This window comes from Eptatretus burgeri, chromosome 14, assembly GCF_056783735.1.
Source record: "Eptatretus burgeri isolate ZD-2024b chromosome 14, Ebu_testis_v1, whole genome shotgun sequence".
In the NCBI taxonomy this organism is placed as follows: Eukaryota; Metazoa; Chordata; class Myxini; order Myxiniformes; family Myxinidae; genus Eptatretus; species Eptatretus burgeri.
Window position 1 is genome coordinate 6,136,025 of NC_140974.1, and position 21,351 is coordinate 6,157,375.

At 39.3% G+C, this 21,351-nt stretch overlaps 1 protein-coding gene across 1 annotated transcript; it reads left to right on the top strand.

Moving 5' to 3' along the window:
- Position 1: 1 nt before the first annotated feature.
- LOC147012599 (uncharacterized) lies at positions 2 to 20,937 on the top strand. The gene is made up of 3 exons (XM_085853624.1): positions 2 to 330; positions 6,283 to 6,602; positions 16,460 to 20,937. Exons 1-3 carry the CDS (start codon positions 30 to 32, stop codon positions 17,216 to 17,218), a joined length of 1,380 nt encoding a protein of 459 aa, XP_085709750.1. The 5' UTR covers positions 2 to 29; the 3' UTR covers positions 17,219 to 20,937.
- Positions 20,938 to 21,351: the final 414 nt, after the last annotated feature.

The window sequence follows — 21,351 nt, forward strand, 5'->3', positions numbered from 1 at the left end:
GGCATCACACACTCGTCTCTGCGGTTTCCATGACGACGGGTGAGCGTGCGGACGGAGGCAACCCCACCGCGTGCGCTTCCAAGTCCACGTGTCCAGCACGCTGCCAATGTGACACGGGAGAGCAGCACGAGGAAGAGGCGAGCATTTCGTGCGAGCGTGCGGGGTTGATGTCCGTGCCGCATGACGTGCCGTGTGACGTGCGCTCCATGTTCCTCCGTGGGAACGCGCTCCGCATGCTCCCGCCCGGTGCTCTCCCACCGCTCCTCTTTCTGCGCCGTCTGTCGCTCGCGCACAACAACCTCACCTTCATCGCTCCCGACGCTTTCCAAGGTGAGCATGTGCACCCCGCGTCACACACACACGCTTCATGGTCATCATGGTTCCTCGGAGTACGAGTCCAACATATCTAAACAGCAGCGCGGTCCCAATTGCGGAGTGTGTGCAAGTTCATATAATCTTTACCTTTTCGCAGGAATCACAACACCTGGATGGACGTTAACACGGCTGTCCCGTCTTCTGGAATTGGGTGGTGCACGTTGAAGATCGCACGGTGTCTGTTTGGAAGATGGGTGGAGTTATCGCCGGCACTCTTAGCAAATTACAAATTCCTGCCCAAAATGATGTCCAGTCGAACATGAGGTCCAGCCAGCGGTGTTCGTGAAAGACTTTGAACAAACGTCCTCCTCGGCTGACCTCACGAGACGGTGGGATCCATTGCGGCCATTGGAACAATCACACTCGGTTTGTGTCATGGTTACAGCGATCCGCTCTGAGTCTGCGAGGCTGGTGCTTCAAACCCCGTCCGAGTCATGCACTCAATACAAAATAATTAAAAAAACATGGTACTTGCTGGTTCCGTTGAGCATGTAAAAATAATAGAGCACGTACAAACTACAGAGTTCATAGAACGCCTTGCCCTGCGCAGCTTTCAGGTTCATAGTTCAAGTGAAAAAAAAATCCAGAAGATTAACGCTATTGAACCGCTCTTGTACACCTGATTGAACAAAACTGGAGGTGATAGGAAGTGACAAGAAGGTGATTTGTCTTCTTGACTTCTCGTACGTAATTTACGTTAAATAAAATAAACCTTGTAAAGGGGTGGCTGTCCCGAAGTTCGGAAATGAAGAGCTGGTGCATCAATGTATCGTTCCTAAATAAATTAATTCTGGAAGTTTACCACCAATGACGCAGCATCTACCTCACCACCTTATCGAACGCATCACAGGAGTTATTTGTGCCTGTTGTTTGTGTCCTTTGTGACGTCATTAAAAATGTGAAGTTTCCTGTTTGGAATGACTTTAAATTTTGTTTGACTTCCAGGTGGGCAGGCAGAGTAAAAAAAGATTATCCCACTCCTCTCGACGTATGTGCGATCGGGACAAGCGGGGTAACGTCCGAATGTTGGCGATACCAGCCCAGGCTTTGGTGGCCCTCATGGCCTCCTCCCGCATTGAAGTTCCTCGCAAAGGAACATATTATTAAGCAGTATGACAAGTGGACGCAGCGACGCGCTGCTCCGGGGCATGCCCCCATATCTGACCACGTGTACATATTTATTTAATTATGAGATTTTTTTTCAAACGATTGTAAGGTACAAGAACAGGTAAACAATTTTTGTGGTCGTCACGTTCAAAAGTGGTTTAATAAAGATGCGCGTGTGCACTTGAGCGTGACTTCACCAGGTCTTCCCGCCGTATGATGCAACTCAGGGGATTTTCCAGTAAACTGCATGATGCCATCTGGATACTCCTGTCATTATCATCATTCTCCTCATTTCGGATGCAGCATGTGTGACTGCTGGTGCATCAATGCATCGTTCATGGGAGCATGGTTGTGCTGCTGATGCAGTGCCCCCTGTTGGTTAGAGGAGGAATTTGTAGTTTGTTGACGGTGCTGGCGATAGCTCATCCACTCTTCACGAAGGACACCGTGACATCTTTAACGTCCACCAACTAATTCCGGCAGATGGGATGTCCGGCTTAACGTCCATCCGAGGGACGGCACACACACCCTGCCTGTGAAACACCGCACTGACAGTTTTCAGACAGTTCAGAGGTGTGTGTGTGTGTGTGTGTGTGTGTGTGTGTGTGTGTGTGTGTGTGTGTGTGTGTGTGTGTGTGTGTGTGTGTGTGTGTGTGTGTGTGTGTGTGTGTGTGTGTATGAGTGAGTGAAACCAAAAACTCTATACCCTCCAAAAAATTTAAAGAACAATTGCCGACAACACTTTCACCTTCTGATAAGACCCTCTCACACATGTATGCAATCACTAAGCTCTACCTACTACTCCATGTACACCTGTATCCCCAATACTTCCAGGTACCGACTGAATGTAATTCCAATTTAAATGTATCTCCAGTTTCTTCTGTGATGACCTTTCAGCGGAGACCATTCCATACATTAACTACTCTCTGACTGAACTACCCTCGCCTCACTACCATCCTAACCCTCCTATTCTTGACTTCAAAGCTGTGGCCCTTGGATAAGGAAGAGCCTTATATATTCAGCCTCAATGGTCAGGTCAGACTCTCATCTGCAGACTCTCATCCTTGCTGCATGTCGTCTCCACGACCTGCCTCAACGTCTCTTTGCACCTACACACGGTCTCACTCACTTGCATCTCTGGGACAACAGACTACGGCGCATACCTCAATATATTTTTGTCAGGTCAGGTTCGATCTGTGACCTGCTACAGGTACCATGTAAACCTATACTAACCTGTTCCATGGTCGGGTTGTCGGCGACTAAACCGTCTCCCCCACCAGGTTTTCTGGTGAGGAGGGTGTTTGGATATGGACACCGAGCAGGATTAAAAACAAAACCTGGCAAAGGGCGGAGGAGCTCCTTGTGAGCCAACGGCCATCCATATCTAGTGCCCAACTGTGTCTGCGGACGTCCTTCTGCAGTTGGGTTACTTCTTTATTAGGAGGTTGGTGGCAGGATTTGCACTCTGGCCACCGTAAAACCCTTCATTCCGCAAAACGCAAAAACGCAAAAATATCTGAAAACCCACTCCGTGGGAGTACCTCCTGTGCAACTTCCCTTCGCAGGGCAGCTCACCGGATGACGGGATTGGGGCAAAGCCTTCGGGACCCCCAATCTTTGATAGGAGGGAAACCACGGGGTAACATCCCTGGGTCAGATTGCGGGAGAGTGTGTCGGAGTGGTGCTGAGGTGTCGTCCACCAGACGGCGGTCTCCTTGGGTTAACCTGAGGCGGTCCCTTCGGGTGGGTGCCTGGAATGTCCTATCCCTAAGAGAGGATGATCACCTGTCTCTGTTATCATCTGAGCTCAAGCGTTTGGACATCGGGATTGCAGCTCTCTCTGAGGTTCGGAGACCGGATTGCGGCGAGATAATGGTGGGTGGTTACACCTACTATTGGTCTGGTCGCTCTGATGGTTACCATACCCAAGGAGTTGCTGTAGCTGTGTCCAATAAGCTGACCCCAATGATAATTGAGGTAACACCGGTCAACGAGCGTATTATGAGATTAAGGATTCGTCACTCCTTAGGTGTCATTTCCCTGGTCTCTGTTTATGCTCCGACTGAGGCGAGTGATCTCACTGTGAAGGACGCATTCTACGCCACACTCGAGTCTGTGGTTGATCAGTGCCCCAGACGAGATACACTTCTAGTCTTGGGGGATTTCAATGCATCGACTGGAACTGATAGGGACGGTTATGAGGTGTGTGTTGGTCCCCATGGGTCAGGAACTATGAACCAGAAGAGCACTAAGTTCCTTGACTTTGCAAGAAGTCATGGACTTAGGGTGGCTGGTTCATGGTTTCAGCACCCACAAGCTCATCGCTGGACTTGGTATTCCAATGCTGGCGGTGTGGCAAAGGAGATTGACCATGTCCTCGTTGACGGTCGTTGGAGGATGATCCAGAACTGCAGGGTCTACCGGAGTGCTCAGTTCCTCAATACTGACCACAGGCTTGTTGTAGCAACTCTAAAGCTGCACCTTAAATCCTGGAGAATGGTACCATCCCAGCCGAGGCTGGATGTTGCCAAGCTCAGGGATGAGAGAGTAGCTGAGGAGTTTGCGAACAGGCTGAGTGGACACTTGGGGGGTCTGGGTGCTTTGGGGGGTCCTGAAGAGTTGTGGAGCGCCTTCAAGACCACCGTCCTTGATGTTGCCGGTGGATGCCTTGGAGCTCACCGCAGGGCAAAGAAGAATTTTGTCTCTCAAAGGACACTGGATACCATTGACCAGAGTCGCAGGGCCAGGCTGAATGGCAGAGCTGAGCTGTTCAGGGAGCTGAGGCGTAAAACTGTACGTGCACTGAGGGTGGACAAGGAGGCCTATGTGCGAGGAATCTGTGAGGGGGTAGAGCATCACCTGTGGACAGGTGATTCTCATCCCACTTACAGGGGAATTCGCGCATTACGCTCATCCAAGCCCATCCCTCGGAGCACTACAGTTCGAGCAGAGAGTGGTAGGCTCTTGACAGAGGAGTCTGAAGTGAAGGCCCGCTGGGCCTGTTACTTTGAGCGGTTGTACCAGGCTGATCCCCCAACTGTCGAGTTGGACGTCAAGGGTGTTACAATCCCTGTTGCTGACCCTCGAATCAACTGTGGTCCACCTACGCTTGTGGAAACACGGGCTGCGGTGAACCAGTTGAAACGGGGCAAAGCTCCAGGGATTTGTGGCATCCATGCCGAACTTCTCAAGGCTGGTGGAAATGCTGCACTCGTGTCGTTGCATGCAGTTTTGTGCTCTGCCTGGAACACAGGCATCATCCCAACTGACTGGAAGAGGGGCCTTGTTGTCCCTCTCTGGAAAGGGAAGGGTGATCGCCAAGACTGCAACAACTACCGAGGGGTGACGCTGCTCTCAGTGCCGGGCAAGGTCTTTGCTCGGATAATTCTCGATAGGGTTCGCCACCATCTGCTTGAGCACCAGCGTCCAGAGCAGTCAGGCTTTACACCAAAGAGGTCAACGATTGACCGTATCCTTGCACTTCGTGTCCTCACCGAACGCAGACGAGAGTTTCGGCAGGGGCTGCTTGCAGCCTATGTTGATCTCTGTAAAGCGTTCCATTCAGTGAATCGGGATGTCCTCTGGAGGATTCTTGGTCTTCGTGGGGTGCCCCCAAAACTGATCGATCTGATGTCTGAACTCTACTCTGGTACTGAGAGTGCTGTGAAGTGTGGTGGTACCATCTCTGACTTATTTACAGTTGTTACTGGAGTTCGTCAGGGATGTGTACTTGCCCCCACACTTTTCAGCACTTGTATGGACTGGATTCTAGGGAGGATGTCGGAGAGATCAAGTTGCGGTGCGTCATTTGGGAATGTCAAGATCTCGGACCTTGACTTTGCAGATGATGCAGTCATCTTTGCGGAGATTTTAGACATCCTCTTGGGGGCCCTCGAGGTGCTGAATGAGGAGTCGGAGCCGTTGGGATTACGGGTTTCTTGGGTCAAAACTAAGATCCAGGCTTTCGGTGACATCTTGGATGCTGCTGTCCTTTCTGTGTCTGTTTGTGGTGAGGATGTTGAGGTCGTGGAGAGATTCACTTACCTTGGCAGTGATATTCATGTCTCTGCTGGCTGCGAGTCAGAGGTCAATAGACGTCTGGGTCAGGCCTGGGGAGTCATGGATTCACTGGATCATGGGGTGTGGCGCTGCCGGTACCTGTGCGGGAGGCCGAAAGTCCGAGTCTTCAGGTCCTTGGTACTTCCAGTCTTGCTCTATGGGTGCGAGACTTGGACTCTGACCAAGGATCTGAGACGGAGACTTAATTCCTTTGGTACCAGGTCTCTTCGGAGAATCCTTGGCTATCGCTGGTCGGATTTTGTGTCCAACGAGCGGTTGCTGAGAGAGACTCAGATGAGATTTGTTACCTGCATAGTCCGTGAGCGTCAGTTGCGGCTGTATGGACATGTGGCTCGTTTTCCTGACTGATCCTGCTCACCAGATTCTCTCAGCGAGGGAGTCTCATGAGTGGAGGAGGCCAGTGGGTCGACCACGTGCCTCATGGTTGCAACAGGTTGACCATCATCTCAAGGAGATGGGGATGGGCCTGGCATCTGCCTGGGGGATGGCCAGACGGAGGCCCCTGGAGTACCGGCGGAAAGTGGACGCAGCGACGTGCTGTTCTGGCACATGCTCCCATACCTGACCTGACCTGACCTCAATGGAACATGCGACAAGAGTTTCCGTTAACTTTGAATTTAGTTTTTGATTGTGTGCTGAAGTTTTTCCTTTTATCAGTCTCACTTTGTACAGGTAGGACTTCTTTTGATCATGGAGGTCTGTGTGGTGTGGGCTGTGCAGGGGTGCCGGCACTCTTATGGCTCTCACTGTCACACAATATCGACCTCGGCATTCTACACGCGAGGGCTCTGTCTGGACTTCAGGTGCTGCAGACTCTCATCCTTGCTGCATGTCGTCTCCACGACCTGCCTCAACGTCTCTTTGCACCTACACACGGTCTCACTCACTTGCATCTCTGGGATAACAGACTACGGCGCATACCTGGTGCACTACGCATCCTTTCAAGGCTGACACACCTCTACCTAGAGGACAATGCCATTGAAGTTGTGGCTTCCAGTTCACTACTCGGTCTCGAAAACCTGACCCTGCTTGACCTACAGGTGAAGGGAAAGATTGTTTTTTGTCCCTTGTTTGCCCAAAGAGGGTGTTTTGCAAGTGTGTGTGTGTGTGTGTGTGTGTGTGTGTGTGTGTGTGTGTGTGTGTGTGTGTGTGTGTCCAGGCCATAACTTATCTATTTATTTATTTATTTATTAATTACCATTTGACCTTTTTTCATCAAATTTTCACCAAACCTTTATTATGAGAATATGGAGAAGACTAATTAATAATTGGGTCAAAATTTTCAAGGGCAAAGTCACAGTCAAGTACAGATAGGCCTCACGAGCACATCTGCTGGCCATCAGCGCAAGACGGAGGAGTTTATTTTTTTGTTTTTTTTAAATCGCTTCTGCATTTTTATTTGCAAAATCGAAGATTTTCCAAATATATTGGTTTGTCGATTTTGTTATTCTGTCTATCTGTTTGTCTGTCAATCGCCGACAGGTCACAATTCTAAACCGATCATCACGAAACTTTACGAAGTTATAGAGGTAGTCTCAACTGAGAAGCATTGTGATTTTGAGGTCAAAGGTCATCTTGAGGTCAAATTTCTAAAATCATGAATTTTCAACTGAAAAATCATCAATTTACATCCTATTAACTTGAAAGTTCAACAGGATTTTCATAACCCATCACTGAATTGGGAAAGCAACGATTTTGAGATCAAAAGGTCAAAGGTCAACTCAAGGTCAAACTTCATCTGAATAATCATCAATTTTCATCTGATTAACCTGAAAATCAAGCAGCAATTGCACAGTGCATCACTCTATTTTGAAAGCAACTATTTTTGAGGTCAAAGGACAAGAGGGGGTGAAACTTCGAAAATCATAAATTTCAATCTGGAAAATAATCATTTTTCATCCAATTGACCTGAACTTTGATTAAGATTGTCAATTTTAATCTTAATGAAATGGACAATTTGATGTATCCATGGCAACCTTTGGAGAGGGGGTGGGTGGATTTTGCAAGTATCTTGCTCTGCATGACGTCTTTTTCTTGTTCTGTCTGCTTTTCTGTCTGTCTATCGTCTACAGGTCACAGTTTTAAACTGATCTTCACGAAATTTCACCACATGGTCACCACATTGAGTTTTTCATTAGGAAGAAGCCTATTGTTTTTGAGGTCAAAAGGTCAACATTGGCCAAAGGTCAACAACTCAGGTTGGATTTCTAAAATCCTCAATTTTCATCCGATTCACTTGAAATTTGAAGAGGATTGATATTTCAGGTCAGTGAATTCAACCATCCAATTATTTTTGAGGTCAATATGGACCAAAATGTCAACATAGGCCCAAGGTCAATGACTAAGGTGAGATTTCTAAAATCCTCAATTTTCATCCCATTGACTTGAAATTTGAAGAGGATTTGCATATCAGGTCACTGAATTCAACCACCAATTATTTTTGAGGTGAAGATCAACCAAATGATCAACATTGGCCGAGTTTCTAAAATTGTCAATTTTCATCTGATGCACTTGAAATTTGAAGGAGTTGCTTATTTGGTCATTGAATTAAACCGCGAATTACTTTTGTGGTCAAATTTGTTTTTTGGACTTTGCAAGTATCATGCTCTGCACAACGTCTTCTTCTTCTAGATTTATTTACCATTCGAGCTTCAGTGTATCTAGGCCATAACTTTGTTTCCATTTGAGCTTTTGTCTTCACATTTTCAATGAACATCCATTATGAGAATATAGAGAACACCAATTAATAAATATAACAGTTTTTTTAACCTCCTCCACTAAATGTGGACAAAGGTTATGTTTTCACCCATCTGTTTGTCTGGCTATGAGCAGAATATCTAAAAAAGTTATGGACCGATTTGGATGAAACTTGGTGGGCAGGTTTGATGGTGACAAGGACGAATTGGTTGCATTTTTGTGAAGCTCCGGATACGGATTCGGGCAGAGGTATACGCTCTGCCGAGTGCCCTTCTATTCATTTTTAGCTGCTTCTGTCAAGCATAGTTCGAGTAAAAAGCGGATGTGGACAGGCTTTGCATCTTCTGGTGCTTTCTAGTATAGTTTACTAGAAACATCTGCTCCCTTCGGGAGCATTGGCAAGTCATTTCCCCCGGAGGGTAGGAGGGAGGTGAGGGGAGTGGGGTTTGTGCCTACGACCTGACCCTGAATACTTCCAACATGTATGCAAGTATTTGCATTCATGGGTTTGAGCAGTTCACACTGGGTCTGTTGTTAAAATTTCACTCCAACCATATCATGTGTCGTTTATCACTTCTGAGAACCCAATGGTCACTGCAGTACTTTCACCTGTAGAGAGTACGCAGGTGACGTGAAATCAACTGTCCATTTACAGCATAATGTCGCATTGATGTCGACACTGACCAAGACGCTCAGCCGAATAAGCTTTTGGGGCCAGATTTCTCGTTCGAGGCAAGTTCATGGAGCAAATTCCAGCGAATTCATTGGAAAGGACTTGACAACCGAGGCAAACCAGAGAGGTGTTGGTGCGCACTCCAAAATTGTTCTGAAACTAGACAATGTGGTGCAAAGATATCACACTTCCCAACTCACTATCAGGCTGACGAGTCTGGTTCGATTCCCGAACCGCCTATAAACTGTCTGATTGGTGCTTCACAAGCAAGACATTGCAACGACAGCTTGGTATGTCGTTTCTCGTGATGGACGTAAACCGAGTGTCCCGTTTGCTGGCATAAGTCTGTGATTGTTAAAGACCCCCATGGTGTCTTTTGGAAAGAGTGCACGAGTTATCACCCTGATGCTCTGTCAAGAGTTTGAGCTTCCACATAAATTGTCCTGGGGAGGATGGAGGATGGTGGTGTGCCTTCGTGTTATTCCACTCACATCTCTGTTGGTGTGCAAGTTTAGCAGTGATGATGATACTTGGTAGGGCAGTCCAGGATTTTGATCAAGCTCCGATGAATTCTGGTTCATTAAGGATTATGGTATTACTTCCTCAGCTGGATTAAATACGTATTGTGGAATTTGTATAATTATGAGGTTTGAATCCTGCCACCGATGTGGATAGGTTGCCCTCCAATGTAGAACTAAATAGCTTGTGGAAATGACGTCCGCTCCACTCCTGCAAATTTCAGAGTTCTGATCGAATATTTCTCAGTCTACCATTTTACGTTGATAACCTTTGTGTTCATTTATAAAATTTGTGTTGATTTGTAAACTTTGTGTTCATTTGTAAAATTTGTGTTAATTGATAAACTTTGTGTTCATTTATAAAAAATCTGTGTGAATTTGTAAACCTTATGTTTATTTGTAAACCATATGTTAATTTGTAAAGCTTATCATAATTTGTAAACCTTGTGTTAATTTGTAAGGCTTGTGATAATTTGTAAATCTTATGATAATTTGTAAACCTTTGTGCTAATTTGTAAACCTTGTGATAATTTGTAAACCCTATGTTGATTTGTAAACCTTGTGATAATTTATAAACCTTGTGTTAATTTGTAAACCTTGTGTTAATTTGTAAACCTTATGTTAATTTGTAAACCTTGTGATAATTTGTAAACCTTGTGTTAATTTGTAAACCTTGTGATAATTTGTAAACCTTGTGTTAATTTTTAAAGCTTGTGATAATTTGTAAACCTTATGTTAATTTTTAAACCTTGTGTTAATTTGTAAACCTTATGTTAATTTTTAAACCTTGTGTTAATTTGTAAACCTTGTGATAATTTGTAAATCTTATGATAATTTGTAAACCTTGTGTTAATTTGTAAACCTTGTGTTAATTTGTAAACCTTGTGATAATTTGTAAACCCTATGTTGATTTGTAAACCTTGTGATAATTTGTAAACATTGTGTTAATTTGTAAACCTTGTGTTAATTTGTAAACCTTGTGATAATTTGTAAACCTTGTGTTAATTTGTAAACCTTGTGATAAATTGTAAACCTTGTGATAATTTGTAAACCTTGTATTCATTTGTAAACCTTATGTTGATTTGTAAACCTTGTGATAATTTGTAAACCTTGTGTTAATTTGTAAACCTTGTGTTAATTTGTAAACCTTGTGTTAATTTTTAAAGCTTGTGATAATTTGTAAACCTTGTGTTAATTTGTAAACCTTGTGTCAATTTTTAAAGCATGTGATAATTTGTAAACCTTATGTTAATTTTTAAACCTTGTGTTAATTTGTAAACCTTGTGATAATTTGTCAACCTTGTGTTAATTTGTAAACCTTTTGTTAATTTGTAAAGCTTGTGTTGTTTTGTAAACCTTGTGTTAATTTGTAAGGCTTGCGTTAATTTGTAAACCTTGTGATAATTTGTAAATCTTATGATAATTTGTAAACCTTGTGTTAATTTGTAAACCTTGTGTTAATTTGTAAACCTTGTGATAATTTGTAAACCCTATGTTGATTTGTAAACCTTGTGATAATTTGTAAACATTGTGTTGATTTGTAAACCTTGTGTTAATTTGTAAACCTTGTGTTAATTTTTAAACCTTGTGATAATTTGTAAACCTTGTGTTAATTTTTAAACCTTGTGTTAATTTGTAAACCTTGTGATAATTTGTCAACCTTGTGTTAATTTGTAAACCTTTTGTTAATTTGTAAAGCTTGTGTTGTTTTGTAAACCTTGTGATAATTTGTAAACCTTGTGTTAATTTGTAAACCTTGTGATAATTTGTAAACCCTATGTTGATTTGTAAACCTTGTGATAATTTGTAAACATTGTGTTGATTTGTAAACCTTGTGTTAATTTGTAAACCTTGTGTTAATTTTTAAACCTTGTGATAATTTGTAAACCTTGTGTTAATTTGTAAACCTTGTGATAATTTGTAAACCTTGTGTTAATTTGTAAACCTTATGTTAACTTGTAAACCTTGTGATAATTTGTAAACATTGTGTTAATTTGTAAACCTTGTGTTAATTTGTAAACCTTGTGATAATTTGTAAACCTTGTGTTAATTTGTAAACCTTGTGTTAATTTGTAAACCTTGTGTTAATTTTTAAAGCTTGTGATAATTTGTAAACCTTATGTTAATTTTTAAACCTTGTGTTAATTTGTAAACCTTATGTTAATTTTTAAACCTTGTGTTAATTTGTAAACCTTATGTTAATTTTTAAACCTTGTGTTCATTTGTAAACCTTGTGTTAATTTGTAAAACTTGTGATAATTTATAAACCTTATGTTGATTTGTAAACCTTGTGTTAATTTGTAAACCTTGTGTTAATTTGTAAACCTTGTGATAATTTGTAAACCTTGTGTTAATTTGTAAACCTTGTGATAATTTGTAAACCTTGTGTTAATTTGTAAACCTTATGTTATTTTGTAAACCTTGTGATAATTTGTAAACCTTGTGTTAATTTGTAAACCTTGTGTTAATTTGTAAACCTTGTGTTAATTTTTAAAGCTTGTGATAATTTGTAAACCTTATGTTAATTTTTAAACCTTGTGTTAATTTGTAAACCTTATGTTAATTTTTAAACCTTGTGTTAATTTGTAAACCTTATGTTAATTTTTAAACCTTGTGTTCATTTGTAAACCTTGTGTTAATTTGTAAAGCTTGTGATGATTTGTAAACCTCATGTTAATTTGTAAACCTTGTGTTAATTTGTAAACCTTGTGTTAATTTTTAAAGCTTGTGATAATTTGTAAACCTTATGTTAATTTTTAAACCTTGTGTTAATTTGTAAACCTTGTGTTAATTTGTAAACCTTGTGATAATTTGTAAACCTTATGTTGATTTGTAAACCTTGTGTTAATTTGTAAAACTTGTGATAATTTGTAAACCTTATGTTGATTTGTAAACCTTGTGATAATTTGTAAACCTTGTGATAATTTGAAAACCTTGTGATAATTTGTAAACCTTGTGATAATTTGTAAACCTTATGTTAATTTGTAAACCTTGTGTTAATTTGTAAACCTTGTGTTAATTTTTAAACCTTGTGTTCATTTGTAAACCTTGTGTTAATTTGTAAAGCTTGTGATGATTTGTAAACCTTATGTTAATTTGTAAACCGTGTGTTAATTTGTAAACCTTGTGATAATTTGTAAACCTTGTGTTGATTTGTAAACCTTGTGTTAATTTGTAAACCTTGTGATAATTTGTAAACCTTATGTTGATTTGTAAACCTTGTGTTGATTTGTAAAACTTGTGATAATTTGTAAACCTTATGTTGATTTGTAAACCTTGTGTTAATTTGTAAACCTTGTGTTAATTTTTAAAGCTTGTGATAATTTGTAAACCTTATGTTAATTTTTAAACCTTGTGTTAATTTGTAAACCTTGTGTTAATTTGTAAACCTTGTGATAATTTGTAAACCTTATGTTGATTTGTAAACCTTGTGTTAATTTGTAAAACTTGTGATAATTTGTAAACCTTATGTTGATTTGTAAACCTTGTGATAATTTGAAAACCTTGTGATAATTTGTAAACCTTGTGATAATTTGTAAACCTTGTGTTAATTTGTAAACCTTGTGTTAATTTTTAAACCTTGTGTTAATTTGTAAACCTTGTGATAATTTGTAAATCTTTTGATAATTTGTAAACCTTGTGTTAATTTGAAAACCTTGTGATAATTTGTAAACCTTATATTAATTTGTAAACCTTGTGTTAATTTGTGAACCTTGTGTTAATTTGTAAAGCTTGTGTTAATTTGTAAACCTTATGTTAATTTGTAAACCTTATGTTAATTTGTAAACCTTGTGTTAATTTGAAAACCTTGTGATAATTTGTAAACCTTATATTAATTTGTAAACCTTGTGTTAATTTGTGAACCTTGTGTTAATTTGTAAACCTTGTGATAATTTGTAAACCTTGTGATAATTTGAAAACCTTGTGATAATTTGTAAACCTTGTGATAATTTGTAAACCTTATGTTAATTTGTAAACCTTGTGTTAATTTGTAAACATTATGTGCATTTTTAAACCTTATGTTAATTTGTAAACCTTGTGTTAATTTGTAAACCTTGTGTTAATTTGTAAAGCTTATGTTAATTTGTAAACATTATGTGCATTTTTAAACCTTATGTTAATTTGTAAACCTTGTGATAATTTGTAAACCTTATGCTTATTTGTGAACCTTATGTTAATTTTAAAGCTTGTGTTAATTTGTAAATCTTGTGTTAATTTGTGAACCTTGTGTTAATTTGTAAACCTTGTGTTAATTTGTAAACCTTGTGTTAATTTGTAAACCTTATGTTGATTTGTAAACCTTGTGTTGATTTGTAAAACTTGTGATAATTTGTAAACCTTATGTTGATTTGTAAACCTTGTGTTAATTTGTAAACCTTGTGTTAATTTTTAAAGCTTGTGATAATTTGTAAACCTTATGTTAATTTTTAAACCTTGTGTTAATTTGTAAACCTTGTGTTAATTTGTAAACCTTGTGATAATTTGTAAACCTTATGTTGATTTGTAAACCTTGTGTTAATTTGTAAAACTTGTGATAATTTGTAAACCTTATGTTGATTTGTAAACCTTGTGATAATTTGTAAACCTTGTGATAATTTGAAAACCTTGTGATAATTTGTAAACCTTGTGATAATTTGTAAACCTTATGTTAATTTGTAAACCTTGTGTTAATTTGTAAACATTATGTGCATTTTTAAACCTTATGTTAATTTGTAAACCTTGTGATAATTTGTAAACCTTATGCTTATTTGTGAACCTTATGTTAATTTTAAAGCTTGTGTTAATTTGTAAATCTTGTGTTAATTTGTGAACCTTGTGTTAATTTGTAAACCTTGTGTTAATTTGTAAACCTTGTGTTAATTTGTAAAGCTTATGTTAATTTTTAAATCTTCTGTTAATTTGTAAACCTTGTGCTAATTTGTAAACCTTGTCTTAATTTGTAAACCTTGTGTTAATTTGTAAAGCTTGTGTTAATTTGTAAACCTTATTTTAATTTTTAAACCTTGTGTTGATTTGTAAACCTTGTGCTAATTTGTAAACCTTGTCTTAATTTGTAAACCTTGTGTTAATTTGTAAAGCTTGTGTTAATTTGTAAACCTTATTTTAATTTTTAAACCTTGTGTTGATTTGTAAAGCTTGTGTCAATTTGTAAACCTCATGTTAATTTGTAAACCTTGTGTTAATTTGTAAACCTTGTGTTAATTTTTAAACCTTGTGTTAATTTGTAAACCTTGTGATAATTTGTAAATCTTTTGATAATTTGTAAACCTTATGTTAATTTGTAAACCTTGTGTTAATTTGTAAACCTTATGTTAATTTGTAAAGCTTGTGTTAATTTGTAAACCTTGTGTTAATTTGTAAATCTTATGTTAATTTGTAAAGCTTGTGTTAATTTGTAAAGCTTGTGTTAATTTGTAAACCTTATGTTAATTTGTAAAGCTCATGTTAATTTGTAAACCTTATGTTAATTTGTAAAGCTTGTGTTAATTTGTAAACCTTATGTTAATTTGTAAACCTTATGTTAAGTTGTAAAGCTTTTGTTAATTTGTAAACCTGATGTTAATTTGTAAAGCTTGTGTTAATTTGTAAACCTTATGTTAATTTGTAAACATTGTGATAATTTGTAAACCTTATGTTAATTTGTAAAGCTTGTGTTAATTTGTAAACCTTATATTAATTTGTAAACCTTATGTTAATTTGTAAAGCTTGTGTTAATTTGTAAACCTTATGTTAATTTGTAAACCTTATGTTAATTTGTAAAGCTTGTGTTAATTTGTAAACCTTATGTTAATTTGTAAACCTTGTTTTAATTTGTAAACCTTGTGATAATTTTAAACTTTATGTTTATTTGTAAACCTTGTGACAATTTGTAAACCTTTTGTTAATTTGTAAACCTTATGTTAATTTGTAAACCTTGCGTTAATTTGTAAAGCTTGTGTTAATTTGTAAACCTTGTGTTAATTTTTAAACCTTAATTTAATTTGCAAAGCTGGTGTTCATTTGTAAACTTTGTGATCATTTTTAAATTTGTGTTAATTTGTAAACTTTGTGTTCATTTGTAAACTTTGTGATCATTTTTAAAATTTGTGTGGATTTGTAAAACTTTGTGTTAATTTGTAAACCTTGTTTTTATTTTTAAACCTTGTGTTCATTTGTAAACCATGTGTTAATTTATAAACTTTGTGTTAATTTGTAAACCTTGTGTTCATTTGTAAATGTTGTGTTAATTTATAAACTTTGTGTTAATTTCTAAACCTTGTATTTATTTTTGAACTTTGTGTTCATTTGTAAACCTTGTGTTAATTTGTAAAAATTGTATTTATGGGAAATCCTTGTGTTTATTTGTAAAATTACATACCCATACCAGGACTCAAACACAGGTCCTCTGGTGAACCATACCAGTGCTCTACCATCTGAGCTATCTGGGTGATCCACCAACTGAGTATGCAATTCTTCCATGTATAGAAATGCCGCTCTCTTTCCCACGCTGCTTCCGGGACACTCACTGCCAACCATAGGAGCAGCGACGCCCTGTCCATGAGAGGGTCTTCCCCCGTGGGGGGACAATTCCATGAGATGGGGACGTGGGGGGACATGAGAGGGTCTTCCCCCGTGGGGTATTCACCACAGGGTGCTTATTAATAAAATTATAAATGAACAGGAAAACAAACATTATATGTATGTGTGGGAAAAATATGCACCCAGACCAGAAATCGAACCCAGGTTCCCTGGTATATCCATAGCAGTGCTCTGCCAACCTCCAGTCATTCACTTATTCATTCACCCTCTTCCGTTCAAGCCAAATCAACGACTCATTTGCATTGTATCCATGCATTTTTGTCCGCCTCTTCCACCCTTGTCGGTCTGTAAAGCTGTCAGTCTGTACAATAAAAACAAGGTAACTGTTTTGGACAAACTCTTGATGATATTTCTGCCATTGTTAGAAGACAGTAAAAAACCTATTCTTATGACATGACAAACATTTTTACTTCCAATTCTATCCCCACAGGACAACTATATCTCTGTCATCCACGAGGAAGCATTCATCTCCTGCAACAAGCTCACCTCCCTCAACCTTGCAAATAATCACCTTTTGTCATTGCCAGCAAATGCCTTTCATGGCCTGAACCAGTTGCAGGTACTCAACTTGGGTGGAAACCAGTTGCTTGAAGTGCCACAAGCCTGTCTCTTTGGTTTAGTATCCCTCCACACCTTGCACTTGGAACATAATCGAGTGAAGGAATTTCCACTTGCTGTATATGATGCCCTGCCCCTTCTTCATACATTGCATCTCCAAGGGAATTGGCTGTCTTCCCTTTCACCCCCCAATTCAATTACTGCAACAGCCCTACGTACTCTTTACCTATTTGACAACCCCTGGCATTGTGACTGCAACCTCTTTTGGCTGCTTCATTCAGCTACTGCTCACAGTCAGCATCCTCCCTATGGAGCAGCTGCTCGTGATGTCCGTTGTACATCACCCGAAGTTGCAGTTGGCTTTCTGTTGCCTCTCCTCGACTTTTCTGGGTGTTTCAATACCCATGCAAATTTCACAAATATCCATAAGGAACCACCTAATGCCATTTCACCTGCCAGGACCTTGATGCCTGGCCATGATGTATTTACAGGCATGGTACAAAGGCTACTGCTAGAACGAGCCAAATCTGTCCCAGAACCGAACACTAATGCCCCACCTAACAGTGTAATTCGACAATCGACACACTTTGGATCAATTGTATTAATGGTGGTAGTAATATGGCGGTTCTAAGATAGCCACACAACGTGGCACTTCGTAGTAGTATCGACAAAAACAGGGCAAGCAGTGATATGAGAGGTGCAGACGTCATGTTGCAAGGAGCAAAATCTACAGGGCCTTCAGAAAGTATTCACACCCCTCGACTTTTGTCACATTTTGGTGTGTTACAGACTGAATTTAAAATGGATTAAATTTGAAATTTTTTTTGTCACTGATCTACACAAAATACCCCATAACGACAAATATATTTCCAGATATCCAAATCTTATTTACATTCTGGATCGATTACAAAAAGGATTTGATAATGTCCCACATTCATGGATTATAAAATACATGCAAGTATAAAAATTGACTCCCAGATAGTCAAACTGATTGAGAAAGCAATGACACTCTGGAACTCAACACTGATACTACCTTACTTGCAAGGAAAGATTGAAATCCCAGGAGTAAAGATACGGCATGGTTTCTTACAAGGTGACAGCCTTTTCCCCTTCCTGTTTTGTCTGGTTCTGGACTCACTGAGTAACCTCATCAAGAACAAGGACACAGATACAGTCTGACATGCAACAGAAAAATTGCAAAGAAACCAAAGCTTTGGCTGGGCCACTCAAGTGCTTTCACATTCTTGTTCGGAAGCAATTCTAGTGTTGTGTTGGCTGTATGCTTGGGGTCATTGTCCTGTTGGAACGTAAATCTTCACCACAGTCTGAGGTCTTTTGCACTCTGAAGCAGGTTCTCCTCATGGATTCGCCTGTATTTGGCTCCATTCATTGTTCTCTCTATCCTGACAAGCTTCCCAGTTGCTGCCACTGAAAAGTATCACCATAGTGTGATGCTGCCACCACCATGCTTCATGGTAGGGATGATGATAGATGGGTGATGAGCTGTGCTTGGTTTCCACCAGATGTAGCGCTTTGCGTTCAGGCCAAAGAGTTCAATTTTCATCTCATCAGACCACAGAATCTTTAGGCTCATGCTCTCAGAGTCTTTCACGTGCCTTTTTGCAAACTCCAGGCTTGCTGTCATGTACCTTTTTCTCAGGAGTGGCTTCTGTCTGGCCATTCCCCCATAAAGCCTAGATTTGTGAAGTGCTGCAGAGATTGTTGTCCTTCTGGCAGGTTCTCCCATTTCAGCCAAGGAACGCCATAGTTCTGTCCGAATGGTCATTGGGTTCTTGGTCACCTCCCTGACAAAATTCCTTCTTGCCTAGTTGCTTAGTTTGGTTGGACAGCCAGCTCTTGGAAGATTCTGGGTAGTTCCATATTCTTTCCATTTCCTGATGATGGAACTCACCGTGCTCTTGAGAACTTTGAACACTCCAGAAATTGTTTTATACCCTTCCCCAGATCTATGCCTCCTCACAATTTGATCTCAGATTTCTACAGACAGTTCCTTGCACTTCATGGTGGAGTTTCTGCTCTGAAATGCACTGTCAATTGTGGGACCTTGTATATAAAGGTGTGTGTCTTTCTAAATCATGTCCAATTAATTGAGCTGTCTACAGGTGGACTTCAATCAAGTTGTGGAGACATCGCCAAGATGATCAAAGGAAATTGGATGCACTTGAGCTCAATTTGGAGTGTAATAGCCAATGGGTTGAATAGTTATTGACGCAACACATTTCAGCTCTTCATTTTTAATTAATTTGGAAAAATTTCTCAAAACATGTTTTCTCTTTGCCATTATGGGGTATCTTGTGTAGATCAGTGACAAACTTCTTTAATGTAATCCATTTTCAATTCAGGCTGCAACACAACATGTGACAAAAGTCAAGGGATGTGAATACGTTCTGAACGTAATGGATAAATAATTTTAAGAAAGAAAGCACAAGACCTAATATTTTGGGACATTTGTTATAGGGCAAAGAGGACACTTGGGGCAAACCCCATGTGCGTTTAACCTAGTTTCCTTCATTTAAACAACTTCATGATTGTCCCTTATTCATCTACTTTGTCATGCATGCTTCTACCTGTATTTCTTCTCTTTGTAGGAATGAATTGTCGCTGCACCCACCCTCTAATATCCTCAATGTCTGCCACTTTTTGCCCTCCAACCTCAAATTTCAAGATCCCAATTAAATATAGATATAAATATATATACAGCTCTGGAAAAAAATAAGAGACCACTCCAAAAAAAAAATAATTTAAATCAGTATCTCTACTTGTATCGCAGCCATTCCATTCCAGTGTCTGTAGAATTCCAACACAGGCACACCTCATTCTTCTTAGTGAGGTACTGATGAGGTGATCACCTGAACCGAATCTTATTTAACAAGGAAAAGTATAAAAACCACTGCTGTGGTCATCACTATCCTCTTGCAATAAGACCAGCTGGATGGCAAAAACAGTGCTCGTAGTACCTCAAAAGTAATTGGAATCAAAAAAATAACTATTGTCCATGCCAAAAGAGTTGAAAAGAAAAGTTTTGAGTGAGGAAAAGAAGGGTTCAATTCTGGCTTTACTGGCAGAGGGATACAGTGAGCGTCACGATGCTTCCATCCTTAAAATTTCAAAGACGGCGGTTCATAAGAACAAGATGAAGCAGCAGACATTGGGGACAACAAAGCTACAGACTGGCAGAGGGCGAAAACGACTTTCCACTGACCAGGATGGCTGCCAACTCATTCGAATGTCACTCAACAACCGTAGGATGACATCAAGTGACCTACAAAAAGAATGGCAAACGGCAGCTGGAGTGAAGTGCACGGCGAGGACAGTTCGAAACAGGCTCCGAGGGGAAGGGCTGTAGTCGTGCAAAGTGAGAAAAAAGCCCTTCATCAATGAGAAGCAAAGAAAAGCCAGGCTGAGGTTTGCAAAAGACCATAAGGATTGGACCGTAGAGGACTGGAGTAAGGTCATCTTCTCTGATGAGCCCAATTTTCAGCTTTGCCCAACACCTGGTCGTATAATGGTTATACGGAGACCTGGAGAGGCCGACAAGCTACAGTGTCTCGCACCCACTGTGAAATTTGGAGGATCGGTGATGATCTGGAGGTGCTTTATCAAGGCTGGAATCGGGCAGATTTGTCTTTGTGAAGGACTCATGAATCAAGCCACGTACAAGGTTGTCCTGCAAGAAAACTTGCTTCCTTCTGCTTTGACTATGTTCCCCAACTATGAGGATTGGGTTTTTTTCCAGCAGGACAATGCTCCATGCCACACAGCCAGGTCAATCAAGGTGTGGATGGAGGACCATCAGATCAAGACCCTGTCATGGCCAGCCCAATCTCCAGACCTGAACTCCATTGAAAACCTCTGGAATGTGATCAAGAGGAAGATGGATGGTCACAAGCCATCAAATAAAGCCAAACTGCTTCAATTTTTGTGCCAAGAGTGGCATAAAGTCACACAACAGCAATGTGAAAGACCGGTGGAGAGCATGCCAAGACGCATGAAAGCTGTGATTGAAAATCAGGGTTATGCCACAAAATATTGATTTCTGAACTCTTGCTCAGTTAAAACATTAGTATTGTGTTGTTTAAAAATGAATAGGAACTTGTTTTGTGTGTATTATTTGAGGTCTGAAAATACTGAATCTTTGTTGTAGATTTGACCAGTTGTCATTTTCTGCAAATAAATACTCTAAATGACAATATTTTTATTCGGAATTTGGGAGAAATGTTGTCAATAGTTTATAGAATAAAACAAGAATGTTCGTTTTACTCAAACACATACCTATAAATAGTAAAACCAGAAAAACTGATAATTTTGCAGTGGTCTCTTAATTTTTTCCAGAGCTGTATACATATATACATATATATATATATATATATATATATATATATATATATATATATATATATATATATATATATATATATATATATATATATATATACATATATACATATATATATATATATATATATATATATATATATATATATATACATACACATATATATACATATATATATATGTAATATTTATACAAATATATATATATATATATATATATATATATATATATATATATATATATATATATATATATATATATAGTACTTCCTGTCACATTTCTTCAAAATATACCTTCATTAAGTCAAAAATTATGAACTTGCTGATCTTGGAATCTGTTCAAGCCTAACGTTTAGTTTAAGCCTACCTCTCACTCATCATGATGCTCATCACCATACACCATGTCCA